Genomic DNA, 21,375 nt, shown 5'->3' on the forward strand with positions numbered 1-21,375 from the left:
CCCACCTCTTCTAAGAGCACTTCAACTCCCCACACACAGTTTGGCGTTTGCTGTGACACCAACTTACCAGATCTCTGTGTATCCAGCTGGTTGTTAGCTAGCAGCAAGAGGCCACAGGCTTCTAGGAGGCTTTCCTTGGTGTCTAGCCCCAGGGCGGCACCCTGGAGTCGAACCAGCTCCTGCTTCCACGGGGTCGAGGTGAAGTCCAGTCTCAAATCACTCACATCCAGAGATTTGCAGAGGATCTTCAACTTTGAAGCACACTCAGCAACAGAATCCAACTGAGGAAGAAGGGCAGAGGAAAGGGTTTAGGGCTGATAGACGAATGCAGGTATGCGCTGGGAAACATTGGGGTTGTCAAGTGAATACACTCCATCAGAGATTCATGGACCTATGTGTGATGTGTACGAAACACAGAACGTAAAACAGCATTTAGTTTTTTCCGCCTGTATTGTTCCCTCATTGTCAGGTGAGCTAATAGTTGCACATTCTCAAATATTATTCTGTGCTTTTCTGGATTGATAAGATACATCTGATAATATTTATCAAAAATAAAGTCAGACAGCAACCTAGATAGATAGATATCTAATCATATTTATCAAAAATAAAGTCAGATAGGTAGACAGACAGACAGATAGATACTAGATAGATAGATAGATGTTACAATCTATATCACTGAGAAATTTTTGAAGTCCCATGTCGCCAATGCCGCGTAGAATTTTCTATATGCGATTAAAAACACTGTTATGAATGATTACAGTGCAAATATTACATGGCTTGATTCTGACAGTATAATCTACTACTACTACTTTCGGCTGTTCCCGTTAGGGGTCGCCACAGCAGATCATCCAATAGATATCTGACAGGATCTGACAGTATAATAAAACTGATAAATGTTCTCCCCACCTTGAATGGGAGTGCTTTTCCCAGTGTCTTCTGGATGCCCTTCAGAGCGGTGGCCAAAGAGACCGGGGTTGACAATACAGTCTGGATAGCAGCTGAGACAGTCTCGAGCGCCAGCTGACCTCTGATATCCAACAATATCATGACAGTGTTATTGTTAGTGTGAAAAATTTTGCAGGAGTAAATATATATACAATAAAACAGCAGTTGCTATAACAAAGCTGCAATGAGGAGTTTGGGGGTTTTGCTGACTCTGCGCTATCCTGTGGTCGAAAGCGATATTTTGCAAAAGAACGACTTCATTGTCCCAAAAATCTCCATTCCCGCTCTGGTAGCTCATGCATTTGTTTTGAAGTAAAGATGAGAGATGCAGAAGTTTTTTTTTTTTCCTTCGGAAAACAGCTGTTTTGGGTATACAGCAATGAGGTAATGCATCTCTTACTGTAGCTACGTATCCCATCTGTGTGCCGTAAACCACTTCATCAGATTTCAGGGGGTACCCAACCCAGAGACAAGCATAACAATATCTATTCTTCACACTGATGATGAAATTTGATTATGTCGGTTGTATAGAAGCATCAAAATTAAACTGACTGAATCGATAAAATTTTTTGATTTTGATATACTATATTAATCCCCGTGGGAAAATTCCTCTCTGCATTTAACCCATCCTAGCCATTAAGCTAGGAGCAGTGGGCAGCTGCAGCACCCGGGGACCAACTCCAGTTCTTCTTTCCATTGCCTTGCTCATGGGCACAGACAGGAGTACTAACCCTAACGTGCATGTCTTTTTGATGGTGGGGAAAACTGGAGCACCCGGAGAAAACCCACCGCAGACACGGGGAGAACATGCAAACTCCACACAGAGGACGACCTGGGATGACCCCAAGGTGGGACAACCCCGGGGTTTGAGCCCAGGACCTTCTTGCTGTGAGGCAGCAGCGCTAACCACTGCGCCACCGTGCCACCCAAATACTCTTGTAACAGCTTGAAATGGTATAATCAATGAGAAACAATCTTAATAAAGAAACAATTGTAATTTGTTTCAGACAGTCAAAACTTATCAGCTTCCAGCTAGTAGCTGGTATTGTTAATAATACAACACCCTCATGGTAAACAAACACTAAATTGTAATATTAACTGTCAAAGTAAACAGTAACAAAAAAATAAAACTTAACCATGTTAAGTATTACACTGCAACAAAAACCACAGCCAAACATGGTTATGCAACATCCTCACACTGACAGATAAACTGACTGAAATAACTGGAAAACATCAAAACGATGAAGATGAGGGGGAAAGTCTTTACTCGAAGGTGGCAGCCGCATCTCCAAGGAGGAGCTGAGGAAGCCTGAGGATGAGGTGTTTCTGGACCCACTGCCAGTGTAACGAGAGGACGGAGATGCCCTGGGAGTCGGCAGGAAGTGTGTTGCATACGTCCCAGAAGCGGTCTCGCCACTGCAGCAGCTGTAGAATCTGCACGTGTAAATACATGCAAAAAGACACACACACACACACACACACACGCGGGCGCGCACCCACGCACACGCACACACACACATATACACACACAAACAACGAAGAAGAAACTAGTCATGTCAACGTTGTTTTGGAAGATTTCTTTTTTTGGGGAGGGAGGGTTCCCCCCTTCTTCTCCCAAATTGTACTTGGCCAATTACCCCACTCTTCCGAACTGTGTCCCAGTCGCTGCTCCACCCCCTCCGCCGATCCAGGGAGGGTTGCAGACTACCACATGCCCCCTCCAATACATGTGGCGTCGCCAGCTGCTTCTTTTCACCTGACAGTGAGGAGTTTCGCCAGGGGGACGTAGCGTTTGGAAGGATCACGCTATTCCCCTCCCCCTCCGAACAGGCACCCTGACCGACCAGAGGAGGCGCTAGTGCAGCGACCAGGACACATAACCACACCCAACTTCCCACTTGCAGACAAGGCCAATTGTGTCTGTAGGGATGCCAAACCAAGCCAGAGGTAACACAGGGATTCCAACTGGCGATCCCCATGTTGGTAGGCAACGGAATAGACCGCTATGCTACCCGGACACCTGTTTGAAGATTTCTTCAAAACTTTGGGAGTCATCTGCAATAGAGATAGTTCACTATATAGTTCAGTCTTGTGTTTTTCCATTATTTCTTTTACTTCACTTCCGTTTCATTCACATTAACAAATAAACACTTGATGCTGTTTTTTGTTAGTGAAATGCTTTGTAATAGTAATAAATAAAAGAAGTAGTTGTAGCACTAAGTAATAAGCAGTAAGCACATTACCCCCCCCCCCGGAAAAAAACATAACAAAAAAGGTCATGTGACTCAGTCATGAGGATTAAGGTTTACCTCAAACATGATGTGGTCTGAGATGTATGGCTGTCCAGTCTGCACCGCCTGCAGGGTGAAGGAGTCCCACAGGTCAAAGAAGGTACGGAGGTGCATCAGCACTGGGTGAGGCAGATGGCCAATGTCCACAGACCCTGTAATTAAAAATAAATAAAATAAAATTAACACTTGCAGTTTTTTTTAACATTTGGGGTAAATGTGTCCGACAGCATATTTGATATCTGAGCTGAACCTTGAGTACTCAGTTTTAGGATGATCTCAATACCCCTCAGCCAGCCTACCATCTCCTACGGCTATGTTACAAGTTCAAATTCAGTTGTTGTTTTTTACTTTTAAACCACAATATCTCGAAACTTTATACTTAGTGAATGCATACGCTGATATAGATTTCACCTATCTCCAAGTACCACTACCCCAGCCTTGTGACTCTGCTTACCTTTGCTGAAGGCTGTGGCTATCCTCAATGCACAGTTTTGCGCAGACAGGTTGATGGCGCAGGTGCAGTTGACAGACCGCTCCTCTCTGTCCATCATCAGAACAATCCTGATGTGGAAAAATATGGAATGGGCCAAAGTTCGAGATGACCACTGATTTTCTTAAACATATATTCTTCTATGTGCTTTAAACATCATATACTTTTCTATTTACCCAATTGACATTTGTAGATATATGTATACTGTGATACTAATAGATGATCTTTTCTAGATATGCTTCTTTTTTTTGGATTCCACCCCCCCCCCTTTTTTCCCCCCCCAATTGTATCCAGCCAATTACCCCACTCTTCCGAGCTGTCCCAGTCGCTGCTTCACCCCCTCTGCCAATCCGGGGAGGGCTGCAGACAACCACGTCTCCTCCGATACATGTGGAGTCGCCAGCCGCTTCTTTTCGCCTGACAGTGAGGAGTTTCGCCAGGGGGACGTAGCTTGTGGGAGGATCACGCTATTCCCCCCAGTCCCCCCCCCCGAACAGGCGCCCCGACTGACCAGAGGAGGCGCTAGTGCAGCAACCAGGACACATACCCACATCTGGCTTCCCACCCGCAGACACGACCAACTGTGTCTGTAGGAACGCCCGACTAAGCCGGAGGTAATACGGGGATTCGAACCAGCGATCCCCATGTTGGTAGGCAACGGAATAGACCGTTATGCTACCCAGACATCCGAGAATGCTTTCTTTTTATTGTACCTTTCATTCCACACTGTTGCTATTAAAATGCAAAACCAGAAAAACAGTAAAGTGATTTTCAGGACTGTTCTCTGTCCTACCTGTTGGCAACTGCGTTCAAGGCCTCCAGAAACTCTGTGTACCTTTCCTCGTCCTCAAAGTTACATTTGTTGGCCAGAATATCCAGATACTGTTTGTTCCATCGCATGTCCACCAGGATCCTGTATTCATCTGACATTATAACAGAGAACGGCTGTTAAATTAAGAGCCAACAACTGATATTTCTAGGCTATGTAAATTTGTCATATTACTTCTTTCATCTATCCATTATCCAAAATGCTTATCCTGTTCTCAGGGTTGTGGGGAAGCTGAACCCTATCACAGCAGTCAGTGGGTGGCAGGTGGGAAGACAACCTGGACAGGCCGCCAGGCCATCACAGGGCCGACACACATTCACACCACCTAAGGTCAATTTAGTACAGCTGATTCACCTGACCTACATGTCTTTGGACTGTGGGAGGAAACCGGAGCCCCCGGAGGAAACCCACACAGACACGGGGAGAACATGCAAACTCCACACAGAGGACGACCCCAAGGTTGGACTACCCCGGGGCTCGAACCCAGGACCTTCTTGCTGTGAGGCGACCGCGCTAACCACTGCACCACCGTGCCGCCCATTTGTCATATTACTTCTTAAATTTCTTAAATAAATTGTTAATTTGTTAATTGTCTTTTTGTTTTTTAAAACATATTATGCTAGTAAATTTACTCATTTTTATACAGAGATAAAAATTTCTAATATAAAGTGAACATCAAAACTCACGTAAATATTTTTAAGAGTTAATATAACTTTTTTAAACTTGTGTCAGTGAGCAATGCATCAAACTTCAGATTATCCACTTTCTGTAGGTGTTTTTTTTTCTGAAAAACTGGACATTTTTCAATTGGAGACTCAATAATGCAAGACACAATTAGCAAATCTTTCCTTGCACAAAACTTGCAAATGGGGTCAAACTGAGCGTATTTCCTTCACTGTGTATAATCCCACAACTAGCGGTTTTTCCGACTGCTTTCTAATTCTGTTCCTAAAGGTCCATCCACTCCTTCCATTATCTGAACCGCTGGGTCGCAGGAGCCTATCCCAGCAGTCATTGGGTGGCAGGCGGGGAGACACCCTGGACAAGCCGCCAGGCCATCACAGGGCCCGCCCGCCCGCCCACCCACACACACACACACACACACACACACACATTCATACCTAGAGACAATTTAACATGGCCGATTCATCTGAGCCCCTGGAGGAAACCCACACAGACACGGGGAGAACATGCAAACTCCACACAGAATGACCCGGGATGACCCGCCAAGGTTGGACTACCACAGGGCTTGACCCAGGACCTTCTTGCTGTGAGGCAACCACACTAACCACTGCGCCACCATGCCGCTGTTCCTAAAGGTAACTGTATGTAATACCTTTCTGAGAAAGGTTTCAACCCCTTCGCTTGTGTAGAAAACTTAAGGCCATGAATCTGCCGCTGTTTCTCTAATACCATGTGTGAAATGTCTGACTAAGGAAACCCTGCCTATGCTCCTTGGCATCGACAATCTTATAACCTTTACTTAAAAAAAAAAAATACAGCGATACATCTTACTGGTAGCCGGGAGAAACAGGAAGTAGTTTACCTGTGCTGTGTGGCTGGAGCAGCTCTGTAAGAGACTTGCCCTTGACGGCCAGCTTGCTGCTGAAAACAGCCTTCAGGGCCCTGTTTCCCGCCTCCACCTGGACCAGTGCTGGATCTGAAACAGTCACCTTGTTTAAGAGAGACGCCTTGAACAAAACCAGTGCTAATACTGTTGGATGACAGTTAACAGAATAATACAATACCAAGTGACTGGCTAAATAAATAAATAAATAAAAGTTGTTAGGCAGAGGTTGAGACACGGAAGTTTATGAAACAATCATCTGTTTGAAAATCTCTCTGACGTACAACCCAATCTGTTAGCTGGGAATCCTGAACAACACCCAAATATCTTCATTACAAGGTGGTTTGAAACAGATGATCCTTTTAGGAAAACAATAAGCCTGTTGCACCCAGACACTGAAAATACTTGAGTTGTTCGTTTTTTTTTTTTTTAGTCTTTTGTGTAGGTGTTGTTCCAGACTTGTTCATTTATTTCTATTGTTTTTTTTTTCTCCCCAATTGTACCTGGCAAATCATCCTGCTCTCTGAGCCGTCCTGGTCGCTTCTCCACCCCCTCTGCCGATCCGGGGAGGGCTCCAGACTACCACATGCCTCCTCCGATACATGTGGAGTCACCAGCCGCTTCTTTTCACCTGACAGTGAAGAGTTTCACCAGGGGGATGCAGCGCGTGGGAGGATCACGCTATTCCCCCAGTGCCCCTCCCCCCTGAACAGGTGCCCCGACCGACTAGAGGAGGCACTAGTGCAGCAACCAGGACACATACTCACATTTGGCTTCCCACCCGCAGACACAGCCAATTGTGTCTGTAGGGACGCCCGACCAAGCCAGAGGTAACACAGGGATTTGAACCGGCGATCCCCATGCTGGTAGGCAACGGAATAGACCGCTATGCTACCTGGATGATCAACTTATTAATTTCTTGGCAAAAAGGACCAACTTCACCAACCGGGAGCGAATTTGTAGCTCTTGCCCAGGTGAGAGAGCCAGTGGCTGCGGAGGATCCAGTCTCCGTGGGAAGCTCTCTCAGTGAGGAGTCGGACAGCCGTGGGGATCAGGCGCAGGGCGTCGCCGTCCTCCAGATCCACAACTCCTCCAGAAAACGCCAACCCCTCATGGGTACCGCAGCTCTGCAGGGCCCTTTTCAGGTCATTCAGGCTAAGAGGGCGATTCCTAATGCAACAGGAGCAAATTATATCAGTGAGAGACACTTTCAAACTACAGGGACAATTTCCATTGCTTTGCAGCCATAGCTGCTGTGGCAAAGATTGTGTTAACCAGAAGTCTAATACCCATTCTTCCATGTTCCTGTGTTTTTTGTTAAAAATGTAAACCGACTCTGGAAAAAAAGACTTTGAACAGTTTTGGTATAGAAAACGATGGAGACTGATATGATGAGATGGGGGGGACATGAATGCTTCAAAAGGTAATGAATGACCCAGAGTTTTCCTACATTAGCAAAAGCACAATGTATTCTTACTGTTGGAAACAGACTATCCCCTGTGCTGTAGACTCTATGACACTGGTGTAACTCTTACCGTTTGCCCTGCAGGCTGAGGGTGTTCAGACAGAAAGAGAGGACTTGGCCATCGCGGAGGACAGAGGAGAAGCAGGAGTCCTCGGTGGAAAGCAGTGCGGAGGGGAATCCATCTGGCCAAACCCCAGCACACAGCAGCCCGCTGCCCCAGTCCTCCGTGTCCAGAATAGCCAGATGCTGCTCAATCACATGCTGTGCTGTCTGGAGAGACCGAACACATCGTTTATTAACATCTGCCCTGAAGATTCAAGTGTTGAAGCACAACAAGTGACTGATTTAAACTGTCACTGTGTCCACTGAGTAACTCTTTTCAACCTCGTGCTAAACAGTTGCCTGAGGGGAGAAAGAGTTGTGTCCCCTGTTGCGAAGCCATCGTTTGAAAACCTTTTGAAACGCATCAAGTTGTATTGATTTGCGAGTATTAACTACTTTTTCCACTAAAAACAACAAGAGAATGAAGCAAGTGGTGTGGGAAGGCTCCCCTGTGGACACACAAACCTCACCAGAATTACTGGTGGCACTGTGGGATTGAGACGTTTAACAAGCTATCAGAGAAAGGAACTTTTTTTTACAGTGGAGAGAGACGGGAAATATCGGGTGGATAGAGAGAAGGAGAACGTGGCAAACATCCAGAGGTGGAACAGAATCGAGAAGCCACGAGTCCACACAGTTTGAACACCCAGCACAACCAGTAAGAAACATTATAATGGGGGTTTGTTACCCTTTGGCTAGCAGTGGTGCGCTGGCACACAGTGTAGGCCTCTCCGCAGGCATGCTGCAGGGCACTGGGTAGATCCACACCTCTCTGGAGCTGGCAGGAAAGCAGGGTAGCGGCATGGAGCAGGGAAGCCACAGAGGAGGCTGGGGAGTCTGATGGAGGAGGAGGAGAATTTTTATTTAAGAAATTGTTTGGAATTTTTGACCGTCCGCGGTGGCGTAGCGGTCTAAGCATCGGCTTGGTGTCGATGCAGTTGCCCACTGGGGACTGGGGTTCGCGCCCCGGTCTCGTCAGATCCGACTATGGCCGGACTCGGTGAAGCAGCAATCATTGGCAACGCTGTCTTCGGGAGGGGGGCGGAGTCGGCTTGTGTTCGTCATGTGAATGCGTCTCTGTGTGTGTCGGAAAAACAGTGGTTCGGCTTGGATTCGCCTTGTCACGAAAGTGGGGAGGCGCTTTCCTTCGAGACTGCCGGCCGGAGAGATGCAGTTGGCGAACGCATGCAATACGAGGGTGGGTGTTTGAATTAAAATAGGGATCAATTGGCCACTAAATTGGGAGAAAAAAGGGAAAAATCAGAAATAAATTTATAAAAAAAAAAAAGAAATTGTTTGGAATTTTTTAAGTCTCTCTCTATTTTATAGTACCACTCACATAGTATAGGAAGGTTTCATTTTCACAGTTATCTATCCTTACACACATCTCCATCTTGCCACCTCGTGTTAAATGCAACTAATGGAGGACAAATCTACAATCCTCATTCAGTGCAAAAGAACATGCCACAGTTAAACCAAAGATAACTGGATGGTATAGCAATCTGCCACAGCAAATTTGAGGGATGATTTTCAAGAATTACAGTTATTTTTATTGCTAAGTTCCCTCTTAGTGTTTGCTTTGCTGTGCTGCAGCAGAATGGTCCGGTTGGTCCTAATTTGTAGGCTGTGTTGCAGGAAGTAGCAAACAACCAGAACCAAATAAATAACGACCATCAAATTTTAACATGGTCACTCAACCTTGCTATGATGGACTGCTGTAGCATCATGTTAGTTGTGGCTGAACCGTGGAGTGTTGTTACACTGAATGAGGACTGTGAGTTTGTCCTCCATTGGATTCTAGATGGCATGTTGGAGCTGTGTTGCAGTATGAAGAAAAGGATGGATGACTGTGAAAAACCTACGCACCACATGGACGGTGTGTATAAAATAGGGTTAGACTGATTCATGAGAATCGGTTGACTGGTTCATGAGGTAACCATTGACCCTGCTGAGCAAGTTATTATTACAGAAAATTAAGATCCATTCATTCATACATTCTCTAAGCCCAACATACTCAAAAAGGACACTGAGGGAGGATAGAGCCCATCCCAGCATGCAGTGAGCAGAAGGTAAAGAGATACCTTGAAAAGGCCAACAATCCATTCCACATACTTTCACCAAGCCCACACAAACAATTACTAATACTCCCAATTATGTCTAAAGGCTATTTAGATGCTCCACTACACCCAGAGACTGCCTTTTCGGAAGCAAGCAGAAGTACCAGGAAGAAACCTGTGATAAATACAGCCACCATGTCACCCGTAAACATCAATAAAAACTTCTGAACTTTAAAAAACATCAGCAGGTATTCAGTAGCAAACCTATCGAACTCATTGCCTACCCCAGATGGCAGCTTTGATGCTTGTGTGTATTTGAATCAGCAGATCACACACGCAATCCCCGGTCACCCCCGCGGTGTGCAGCACCGTCTTAAGGTCTAGCATGTCCCAGCAGACCCCCTCGTGTTCCCCTGGGATGTAAATCTCGACTCCTCGGTTTCTCATGGCTCTGGAGATCTCTCCGTGCACGGGGTCCATGGTCAGGAACAACCTGCAGAACCACACACGGTAACTGAGCCGAGAATACTTCCTCTAACTTGACATGCACAAGGCTAAGTGACGACGCTAATGTACGCTACCTGAAGTTGGGATGTGGGGTGATTTGAGGGGTGGTTCCATCAATGACTCCACGTTCGTTGATGGTCAGGGATCCACCGGGCTCCAGGAGGGCATTCAGACGGTCCAAAACAGAGGGGCTGAACACAAACCAATTTTGACATTAGCCGTGTTAGTTTGCATGTACAAGGAATTTGACTTGCTGCGATGCCAACATACTTTTTTTTAAACACACACACACACACACACACACCATGAAACTTTAATGTAGGTACACCAAGCAAGTTCTAGAATTTCTAGAAAAAATAATCCAAGTTCCTGAGAATGTCTTTGTATTTAAGAATAGTTAAGTAGGCAAGGGACACAGGTGAAAAGTGAACAAAAGTGAACAATTGGTATCCCCAAGAATAAATGACACATGATCGTTCTATGCTAACAGGTGAGGCAGACAAGCAGGCAAGCAGGCAGACAATCAGGTAGAAAGACAGGCTGGCACACAAAAAGACAGACCAAGAGACAGACAGACAACAAGCAGAAAGACAGACACAAAGAAAAAAGAAACAGAAGGACCAGAATCGTTTTCTTACCTGCAGAAGTTGACGTTGTCCATCAGAAGCCAATCACCAGCCTGCAAGGCCTGAACCAGCATGCCATCCAGCCACTCAAAGCCACCGTTGGTCCATCCATCCTCCAACTGAGCCAGACGCTCCTTCAGCTGTGTGAAGTCCATCTGCAGCTTGGACATGTCTGCAGGACAAACACAAAGCCACAACAGTTACAATGCTGGAAATGGAATGCTACGCTTTTTTAAAAGGGGAACTGAAAGGCAGTGGTGGATTTAAAATGGGTCAAATAGAATGACGGCCATTCAGCTGAAATGTACTTTAAAAACCAAAGAATGACAAACACACAGGATTTGAGGACAAAACACCGGGACTAGTGCCAAAGCTGTACAACTAAAGAGTCAAACAATCTAAAATCTCCTTCCCCTTGGTACAGTGTATCTAAACCCACAAGTTAAAAATAAATCTACAATTTGCTGTATTTACCGTACATCCAAATTTATTTTCATATTAGTTAACTCCATTATTTCAGCCAACGTGGCAGTTCCATTCCCTTTTTTTACCCTTTGATATTCAAGTATACCTCTTTTCATCAGATTGTATGGAGTGGCTAACCTGTGAACACTTTGAGTTTGGTGTTGAGTTTCTGCAGGAGGAGGATGATGACCTCCAGCTTGTTGAGGGCTTCAGAATTGACCGTGCCCCCCGTCCGCTCAAGCCCCGACTCCTTCAGCCAGCGACAGAAGAGGCCCCACGTCTTCAGCAGGAACTCGGTGTCCTGCACGCCAACATCCAGCGACATCAGGCCCCGCCGCGTCACCATGGCAACTATGTAGTCCACACTTTCCAGCACTTGTTGCCATGGCCGCATGATGTCCACCTTGGAGAGAATGAAGAGAGGGCACACTCAAATTTAATGACGGAACACTTTAAAAATTAATTTTTAGTGATACTGATTTTGCATCTTTTCAAACTGGAATCAGACTGTGCAAAAAATAAAAATATGCATCATCATCATCAAATAATTAGTATACAGCATCTAACTTTCTACACCCCATAAAGATAATACCCAACATATGGCAATTCCTTATTTGCATATCAGATATTTTCATAAGTGCATATTTTTTTCATAAATATTGTTAGGACATTTTTTCTACTTTAAAAAATTGTATTAATGTCCTTGTGTCTTTACATTGAGTATCAAGTCAAAAATTTGCAAAAGCTTTAAACTCATGTGGCTGCCAATCAAACTTGAAGATTCAAACTACATAGGTATTCCTTTGGTGGTTACCTGTTCAAAGCCTCCCAGCAACTCTGTGGTATCCATAGCACTGTTCATGGCCATGACCCTGAGGCGATGGCCTGTCAGCAAAGCCAGCAGCCTCACCAGGCTGGTTTTCCCACTGGCCGTGGGGCCAACCAATATGGACATCCATCCCATCTCCACACACTTCATCAGAGACTCTAGGGGTCGCAGGGCCTGATGTGTGATGGACAGGGGAGGGTCGAGGGCCACAGGGGCTCCACCACTCCGCTGCAGGACTGAGAATCCCACCTGGAAGGACAATCAGGAGGGGAAAATGAGGACGAAAGAGGGTTGTGAACTCTATACTGCACAATTAAAACACTTGCGTCTCAAAAAGAAAGGGGAACTTGGGGATTCTGACACACCTGCAGGTTCAGCGGCGTGATGTGGAACTGTCTAGAGCCCGTGTATGGCTCAAAGTCCTCCCCAAACACCTTCCTGAACATAGACAGCACCTGGAAAGGACAGAAGACAATTTCCAAAAATTAACCAGATGTTTTGACCCAAGCACAATAGTGGGAAATGGTACAACAAATAGTATACTGTTATCATTGATTATCTTATCAACTGATTAGCCCCACTGTTCAAGCTTTGGATTTAAAGTAGCAACACAACACTTTGACTTAAGCTTATGATTGAGAGGTGGAGTTCATTGCCAATATGGGCTATTAAGTTAATTAAGATCATTGATTATCCTATGAATTCATAGGTATTACTGAGGTATCTCATGGTTCTCACTTGTGCCATTGCATATCCCCAATTGTAATCAAAAGTGCGCTTACAAGGAAGTACACAAAACAGCCACATTAAAACGTTCTGCAGCCGGGATCTATGACAAACAACCACAAGTACAAAAAACAAAGACTGTTGTACCTGGGTCTTGTCCACCTCTGTCCTCATCCTGTCTGTATACACCAGGCCCACATGCTGGCCCGGGTTGAAGAACCCCGGCGATTGATCTGCCTGCATTAGCTGACACCAGCGGAACATGTCGCGCAGGTTGAACTCCCAGGGGCCGCCTTTCTGACCCCACCTTCTCTCCACAGACACCTCATGAACAAGCTGACAAAGGTGGATATAAGGTAAAGATAGATATAAATAAAAGGTACGACTTGAAAATAAAGCAAGAATGGAATGCAACAGTATTAAATCATATACTGGTTGTAGGTTTGATGAGAAAAAAATAATAACGTGAAAATTAACATCAATGATTCATCATATTAAATTCTTTCCAAATAAAGATTCCCAAATATTTCTATTTCAAAATTAACTAGGATTTCAGCATTTAATCTCATGGCCAGATATGAGTACTTGTTCAGTATGATAGTGACTTGGCAATAGACCCAGCTGTATGGCATAACAAAACTATCATAATAACAACCAATATTATTTTGTCCAACAGCATTTAGTTATATGTGTACGGTATAAAGATAAAAGAGTCAAATTCCTCATATTTTCAGAAATGTTCAATGGCCTGGAAACCATCACATTTATTGTTCATACTGCCAATGTTATTTTCCATGCTCTCCAGGAATGCCTGGAAACTATTCTTGCATAAAACAATCCAATTATGACCCCTTTAACCTTAGCAGGAAGCGACATGGGACACCATGTGTCTGGTCACTTTTTAGCTGTGTAATGGTGTGGGACACTGCCTGCTGCTGGACATGCCTGCAGGCAGCCGGATTGACCCTGCTGGGCCACCTAAGGCCACCCCCACCCCCACCCCCCAACACACACACACAGTCCTCTCAGTGTGCGATACATCAGAGGCGCCGATGTTAGAGCAAAATAGGAGAGTCCATGCAGAAGCACAGTGGAGAAATAAAAGACTGAAAGGAACCACAAAATTTACCTTGTTACTGAACTCCACCATTTTACAGATGATCTGTTTGTCAATTTTGGGGAAAATTGAGTCTCCAATGAACTCCATGTCTTTAGCAGTGAGCTGGTCCACAAACACCTGGGAGGACAGAAGGTGAATTAGTTTTCCCCAAAAGAAACAAAAATCTACAGCTGTGTGAAACAGAAATAGCATATATATGCGAGTATGTAAATAAGCACATTAATGGAGACAGACTGTAACAGACAGACACGTGGCGAGACAGACAGACAGGTAGCTAGATCGCACCATTCAGAGTCGTACAGACAAAAACTTGAGCAACTGATTACTTGTAGACAACTTCTTTTCTATCAAGTAAAAATTGCTGTTTTGCATTTCTTCCAATAAGTTTTCCTTGCTACATGATCTTCCTTTACTCTGGAAGTTCTTGACTGTTATCTAAAGATGGACTGCCAGGCTTCCAAACTTCCTGTTCTCGCAAGTGTGGAAGTTTACGGATGGCTGGGATGAACTGCATCAAGTGCAAAAAGTAGTTCGAAATCAACTGTATAGTGTGCCTGTTCAAAACAAAACTCTGAAAAAAATATGAAATAGGTGAAGATATACTTGTGACTGTACTGTGAATTTCCAATTTTCCAAAGGAGCTATAATACCTAAATAATTTTTTTCAAAGGCTTAAGCAATTGGACTGTGTTGCAGCGAGAAGATTCAGCCAAGTGGTGCATTTCTCAGAACTGAAACAACCAAAGAAGTTTTTACCCGACAATGTTTTATTGAGGTCTGGGTTCAGACTTCTTTTTTTTTTTTGGATCCCCCCCCCCCTTTTCTCCCCAGTTGTATCCGACCAATTACCCAACTCTTCCGAGCTGTCCCAGTCATTGCTCCTCCCCCTCAGCCGATCTGGGGAGGGCTGCAGACTACCACATGCTTCCTCCGTCTCTTTTCACCTGACAGTGAGGATTTTTGTCAGGGGGGCGTGGCACATTGGAGGATCACCCCAGGTCCCCCCCGCCCCCGAACAAGCGCCCCAACTGACCAGAGGAGGCGCTAGTGCAGCGACCAGGACACGTACCCACATCCGGCTCACCACCCGCAGACACGGCCAATTGTGTCTGTTGGGACACCCGACCAAGCCGGAGGTAACACAGGGATTCGAACTGGCGATCCCTGTGTTGGTAGGCAATGGAATAGACCACCACACCACCTGGATGCCAAGGATTCAGACATTCTTTTTAATAAATTCTTTAAAATAACTGTATGACTCAATTACCTGAGTGAATCTGTTCAGGAAGGATTTGGGCAATCCTTTACGCCCTCCGCCTTGGGTGAAGGGGTTCTGGCAGCCAAAGATCTTGGTCTTCTCATGCTGCACATTGAAGCTCATGCCCAGTTCTGGGATGTAGATCTCTGCCCGGTGGTCAAAGCAGGCGTTGAGACCCTCCAGCACTGACTGGGAGGCCAAGTTAAGCTGCCAGCATTTAGGAACACAAGAACAAGTCAATGTGGAACCGGGGGTTTTATTTCGATTATCAGTACTAGCTAATCCATCTGCAGTGGTGGAGATGAGAGGGCAAAAGAATACTTTTCAGGGATTGTGAAAATGTAATCGTTATTTCTTCCTTTTCATATATAGTATAATAAATATTCACAGACTTTAAGCTCATTTTGATGCGAAACTAAATGGTCTGAAGAAGGAAAAAAATATGACAATATCCCTGTTCATGATTCCCCTTGTAAGTATTGGCTCAATGAAAGGTGTTCAGGAAGTTTATTTTCTTTAAAAGATTTCTGCTCTGAGTTGCAAATGCCTTGGGCCTGAGTGTCTTTTTTTCTCTGATATTATTTACAGTCTCACCAACGTGATATTTCCTGATACAGACACTTAAATACACAGATACCTCAATACCGTTTCGCTTAAATTCTCCGATGCTTTTTCTATAATGATGTCCATTGTGACGGGTTTTTTTTGGGACCCCCCCCCTTTTTCTCCCCAATTATATCTAGCCAATTACCCCACTCTTCCGAGCTGTGCCAGTCGCTGCTCCACCCCCTCTGCCGATCCGGGGAGGGCTCCAGACTACCACATGCTTCCTCCGATACATGTGGAGTCGCCAGCCCCTTCTTTTCATCTGACAGTGAGAAGTTTCACCAAGGGGGACGTAGCGCGTAGGAGGATCACGCTATTCCTCTCAGTTCCCCCTCCCCCTGAACAGGCGCCCCGACCAATCACAGGAGGTGCTAGTGCAGCGACCAGGACACATACCCACACCCGGCTTCCCACCTGCAGACACGGCCAATTGTGTCTGTAGGGATGCCCGACCAAGCTGGAGGTAACACGGGGATTCGAACTGGCGATCCCCTTGTTGGTAGGCAATGGAATAGACCGCCACGCCACCAAGACGCCGCCCCTTGCAACTTTATGTGAGAAACACACCAATGCAATTCAATTTATTGTCATTAAAAACAATGTGCAGGCACATGTGTAAAAACAAAATGAGGGTAAAACTCTTGTTTGTACAAATGTGCTTAGTGATCAACAAAACTCCAATTTAAACCATTCTGTTAAAAATTAGGTTTTCCCAGAGTCCTTTAAAGTGTTGCACAAGTAGTGACATGTTTTACATCACCCAGCAACGGGTGGTCCACCAGAGATGGCCGGTGGAACAAACGCTCTGTGTTCTGGTGTTGCAGAAGACAAACTAGATAGTGGTTTTGAAATGACTCCTGGGAAATGTATGCCAAAAAAAGAATGCAACCATAATCGTCAAGGTTGATACTTTAATAACGTGGGGGGGAAATCAATTATTGCCACTAGATGAAAAGTGGTCCATACCTCATCCAGGACGATCCAGTGGCCAGCCTTCAAAGCAGCCAGCAGAGGGCCATCTCTCCATGCAAACTCGCCGCCTTTACCCCCTTCGACTGGCAGGTCCGTTCCAAACAGATCCGTCACATCCTTTCAGGATGAGATCACAGTGTTAGTTATGTGTGGCAGATTTATTTACACTGCCATCAGTGAATTTAAATGGAAATTTTTAACGTTATCGCTATATGTTCCAGGGATTTCACTCCATCAGCCATCAAAATACTGGGTAGTCTTCTGTGCATCTCTGAAATGTCACCAAAATTGTGCAGAAAAGTGCTGGCCAGTGATGTCAATGGCGAAATCTGTGAATTAAATGGTTTCCGCCATGTCCTACAGTTCATTGGCTTCTTTTCTTTTTCGTTTTTAGATTTTTCCACCTTTTTCTCCCCAATTGTACTTGGCTAATTACCCTATTTTCTCAGCCATCTTGGTCATTGCTCCCCCCCTCTGCCAATCCGGGGAGGGCTGCAGTCTACCATAAGCTTCCTCCGATACATGTGGCATCGCCAGCCACTTCTTTTCACCTGACAGTGAGGCGTTTCACCAGGGGGACGTAGCACGTGGGAGGATCACACTATTCCCCCCAGTTCCCCCCCCCCGAACAGGCGCCCCGACAGACCAGATGGAAGCACTAGTGCAGCTACTAGGACACATACCCACATCCAGCTTCCCACCCGCAGACATGGCCAATTGTGTCTGTAGAGACGCCTGACCAAACCGGAGGTAACACAGGGATTCAAACCGGTGATCCCCGTGTTGGTCGGCAATGGAATAGACTGCCATGCTACCCGGATGCCCCCAGTTCATTGGCTTATGAGTTAAGTCCACTGTCGTGATTGTTTCCCTTTAAGTTCTCTTCCAAGTACTGTCCTCTAGCATATAATGTTCATTCTGTGTGACAGCCAAGAATTTAAGTGCATTTCATTATCATATGATTTCATACCATTTATAGAAGAAAGGACAGAGACAGCACTGGAATCAAGAGCATGTGCAAATTTGCAACAGCGAGAATTGACGATTTGCTTACGGTTTGCTCGGAGAGGTTGATTCTGATAAGGTGGTTCCCAGAGGCCTTTGCTAAGGCTGCGACCAGGCTGGTCTTTCCCACACCGGGTGAGCCCTCCAGCAGCATTGGCCTCTGCAGCTTCAAGGCCCGCAGAAGCCTCTGGGCATTCACCGCTGTGGTGCCCGCTGCCATGGCATAGTCTGACAGGTTACGATTCTCACTCTGAGGTCCTGGATGGAAAGGTAAAACAAGATGTGAAAAATGTATGTGCTCAGCTGTCAAGCAAACCGTCAACAGCTTAGAATTGGCATCATCTGCAATGCAGTCGCCTCATTGTCTCACAAGAACAGCAATGATGAAAGCTACACAAAAATTCTGTGACATAGTAGCTGTTTCCTATTACACCAGGGAATACCACAACCCCCCCCCCACCCTTACTCGCAGACCTTGTCCTCCCACATCACTGCCTATCCACACACTCAAACACCTGCACACATTCATGTATTTGGCCCTTACCATAACCCGAGTTCATTCCATCCAATTAATAAGTAAATACTTTTTTTTGTCTTTCAAACTCTTAACTTGCTTTCATGTAAGGCCCATTACAATGCAGTCTGATGTACAAAAAGGCCTGCTTAAGTAAAGGGTCATTACGAATTAACTGCACATTTATCAACCATCATATCAACGATACTTAGAAGTACTGGAGTCCAAACCTAAGGCGATGTAGAAGGGGTCAATGCCAAAGAAGTCTTCTCCCCACTGGGGCTCTCGGGGCAGGCTGGTGTCATAGACCCGCAGGGTGTCCAGCATCTCCTGGTCCAGTTTGGTCATTTTGGTCAGCCTTTGCTTTAGGAATCCAAGGCACATCCTACGTGCCAGGAGGGCATTGTCTGCACAGGACACCGTAGTCCCTGAGAGAGAGACAGACAGAGAGACAGGCAGACAGACAGAGAGATACTCTCAGTCAGATACCCTGTTGAGTTTGATCGAGTATTTCCCTCCAAAAGTAATCAATACCTTGCTGTGTAGAAAATGTTTACAAGAGATTATTCTGCAAGTGAGGCAACATGCAGGATTGTTTCCCTATTATATCACAGAGCCTCTTCTCCGGCCATTTTGCGTTCATTTCTAGTGAAAAGCACTGTATTTCCTGGACTACAAGTCACACCGGAGTGTTGTATCTTACCCTAATAGAGCCTGTGTCTAGACTACGAAATAAACAGATGAACTGTTCCAGTGTTTATTGTTAAAGAGCAGCAAAACAAGTAACCCTTCATTAAAGACATGAACTCTGTCTCTCTCTTTCTCTCTCACTCACACACGCACATACACACAAGCCTCTTCTTTCTGACCAAAAAAAAAGAAGAGTTTTGGCAGTGTAAACAGAAGCAATGGGTACAAATTTGAGGAAAAAACTCGTATGTGTAGCCTCAACAATCTAAAACACATGTTATTGACCAGAACCACCATCACAAATTGATGATAAAGCTGCTTGTGTTTGTGTGTGTGCGTGTTTGAGAGAGAGAGACAGACAGACAGACAGACAGAGACAGAGACAGACAGAGAGAGGGGATGGGAAGGTGGACAACTAGTAATGCATAGCATAGCCTATTGCACGCAATGTTTCTTTAAGTTAATTATAATTTACTTGAAGCACTGCTTTGTTGCCTTTTTTGGGGGGGGGGGGGGATTTTTTCTCCTCAATTGTATCTGGCCAATTACCCCACTCTTCCAAGCTGTCCGGGTCGCTGCTCCACCCCCTCTGCCGATCTGGGGAGGGCTGCAGACTACCATATGCCTCCTCAATACATGTGGAGTCGCCAACTGCTTCTTTTCACCTGACAGTGAAGACTTTCACCAGGGGGATGTAGCACATGGGAGGATCACGCTATTCCCCCCAGTTCCCCCTCCCCCTGAACAGGTGCCCCGACCAACCAGAGGAGGCGCTAGTGCAGCGACCAGGACACATATCCACATCCGGCTTCCGGCAACGGAAAAGACCACCACGCTACCTGGACGCCCGCTTTGTTGCTTTTTGACCCGCCCGCCCAAACCCATGATATTTCGAGTAAGCTTACCGGAATCCGACATGCACATCAACTATGGTACAGTATTTTCAGTTCAGTCACAATATTAAACAGTGCCATCTAATGGCCTTATTTGAAATGCAGTGTATTCGCCCCACAAAATTACATTGCATAAGTCGCTTTGGAATATAAGTTGCAGGACCAGCCAGATGAGTGAAAAAAAACACCGACTTATAGTTTGGGAAATACGGTATTTGGATCATTTCAACTGGGTAAACAAAATGGCACCAAGTAAAGCCCGCTTAACTGCTTACCTGAGCCGATGCTGTCTACATAGACCAGACAGGCGGCATGAATGAAGGCAGTGACGGTGTCCAGCCTGAGGTTCCACTCAGCCTCCTCCTCATCCTCGATGGCCCCCATAGTCATGAACCCGTCCTCATCGCGCTCGCACACAGCGTTGAGGAAGTTGACCCACGACAGGATGTCCCTGATGCTTAGGATGCAGCGCCGGCCAAAGTCCTGCTGCATCAGCCAGTCGATGAAGTCCAGCATCAGCTCGGCAATATCTCCGCCTGTGATGCAGATAAGGGTTACAATAGATTTCCATTGGTAGCAAAGTAGGTCAGTTTGCACATAATGTGAGATAGTACCAATTTACCTAATCTTATCGAAATACTGAAATCTTATGTGGAAAGCGAGTAAAGAAGGGTAACAGATATCTCTTTCTGGATCTTTCTAGAGTGAGGAAGAACGAACAATCACAAGAACTAACAATTAAAAAGAGGTCAAACCTGCATCAGGCAGTTCTCGTATATGAAATCATATAATACCAACACTCTGTCAGCTGTATGTGCAGTCTGAAGTGTTAAGCGCCGGGTCACATAGTTAAGAATAAGTAATTTAGATTAATTACTAAAGTTGATTATTTTCCCCACTGTTCTAGACTAGGCTGAAGCTGGAAATGACACCAAATATGTTGGTATTGGCCCGCTAATTAAGAACAGCAAGATTTCAAGTTTTTACGTTTATTTATTTGGATTTCCCCCCACTTTTTTTTCTCCCCTATTGTACCTGGCCAATTACCCCACTCTCCCGAGCCGTCCCAGTCGCTGCTCCACCCCCTCTGCTGATCCAGGGAGAGCTGCAGACTACCACATCCCTCCTCCAATACATGTGGAGTCGCCAGCTGCTTCTTTTCACCTGACAGTGAGGAGTTTCACCAGGGGGACGTAATGCTAAGGAGACTCACGCTACTCCCCCCAGTTCCCCCTTCCCCTGAACAGGCTCCCCAACCGACAAGAGGAGGCACTAGTGCAGCGACCAGCACACATACCCACATCTGGCTTCCCACCTGCAGACACATGGTCAATTGTGTCTGTAGGGACACCTGACCAAGCCAGAGGTAACATGGGGATTCGAACCGCCGATCTCCATGTTGGTAGGCAACGGAATAG

General features: G+C 45.6%; 1 protein-coding gene across 1 annotated transcript in view; it reads right to left on the reverse strand.

The window, feature by feature from the left end:
• mdn1 (midasin AAA ATPase 1) overlaps window positions 1-21,375 on the reverse strand; it is a 112,037-nt gene that overhangs the window by 46,732 nt on the left and 43,930 nt on the right. Inside the window, exons 34-56 of the mRNA XM_056294052.1 lie at window positions 20,233-20,493; window positions 18,605-18,802; window positions 17,910-18,118; window positions 16,850-16,972; window positions 15,287-15,484; window positions 14,029-14,136; window positions 13,047-13,235; window positions 12,539-12,628; window positions 12,159-12,422; window positions 11,483-11,747; window positions 10,892-11,051; window positions 10,328-10,444; window positions 10,031-10,239; window positions 8,378-8,526; window positions 7,658-7,857; window positions 7,069-7,292; window positions 6,102-6,215; window positions 4,520-4,649; window positions 3,691-3,797; window positions 3,255-3,388; window positions 2,213-2,379; window positions 907-1,027; window positions 68-281 (exon numbers count right to left, since the gene is read on the reverse strand). Of these exons, the coding sequence (XP_056150027.1) occupies window positions 68-281; window positions 907-1,027; window positions 2,213-2,379; window positions 3,255-3,388; window positions 3,691-3,797; window positions 4,520-4,649; window positions 6,102-6,215; window positions 7,069-7,292; window positions 7,658-7,857; window positions 8,378-8,526; window positions 10,031-10,239; window positions 10,328-10,444; window positions 10,892-11,051; window positions 11,483-11,747; window positions 12,159-12,422; window positions 12,539-12,628; window positions 13,047-13,235; window positions 14,029-14,136; window positions 15,287-15,484; window positions 16,850-16,972; window positions 17,910-18,118; window positions 18,605-18,802; window positions 20,233-20,493 (3,951 nt within the window). The remainder of the gene's footprint in view (window positions 1-67; window positions 282-906; window positions 1,028-2,212; window positions 2,380-3,254; window positions 3,389-3,690; window positions 3,798-4,519; window positions 4,650-6,101; window positions 6,216-7,068; window positions 7,293-7,657; window positions 7,858-8,377; window positions 8,527-10,030; window positions 10,240-10,327; window positions 10,445-10,891; window positions 11,052-11,482; window positions 11,748-12,158; window positions 12,423-12,538; window positions 12,629-13,046; window positions 13,236-14,028; window positions 14,137-15,286; window positions 15,485-16,849; window positions 16,973-17,909; window positions 18,119-18,604; window positions 18,803-20,232; window positions 20,494-21,375) is intronic.

The sequence above is a fragment of the Lampris incognitus genome, chromosome 15 (genome assembly GCF_029633865.1).
Source record: "Lampris incognitus isolate fLamInc1 chromosome 15, fLamInc1.hap2, whole genome shotgun sequence".
Taxonomy (NCBI): Eukaryota; Metazoa; Chordata; class Actinopteri; order Lampriformes; family Lampridae; genus Lampris; species Lampris incognitus.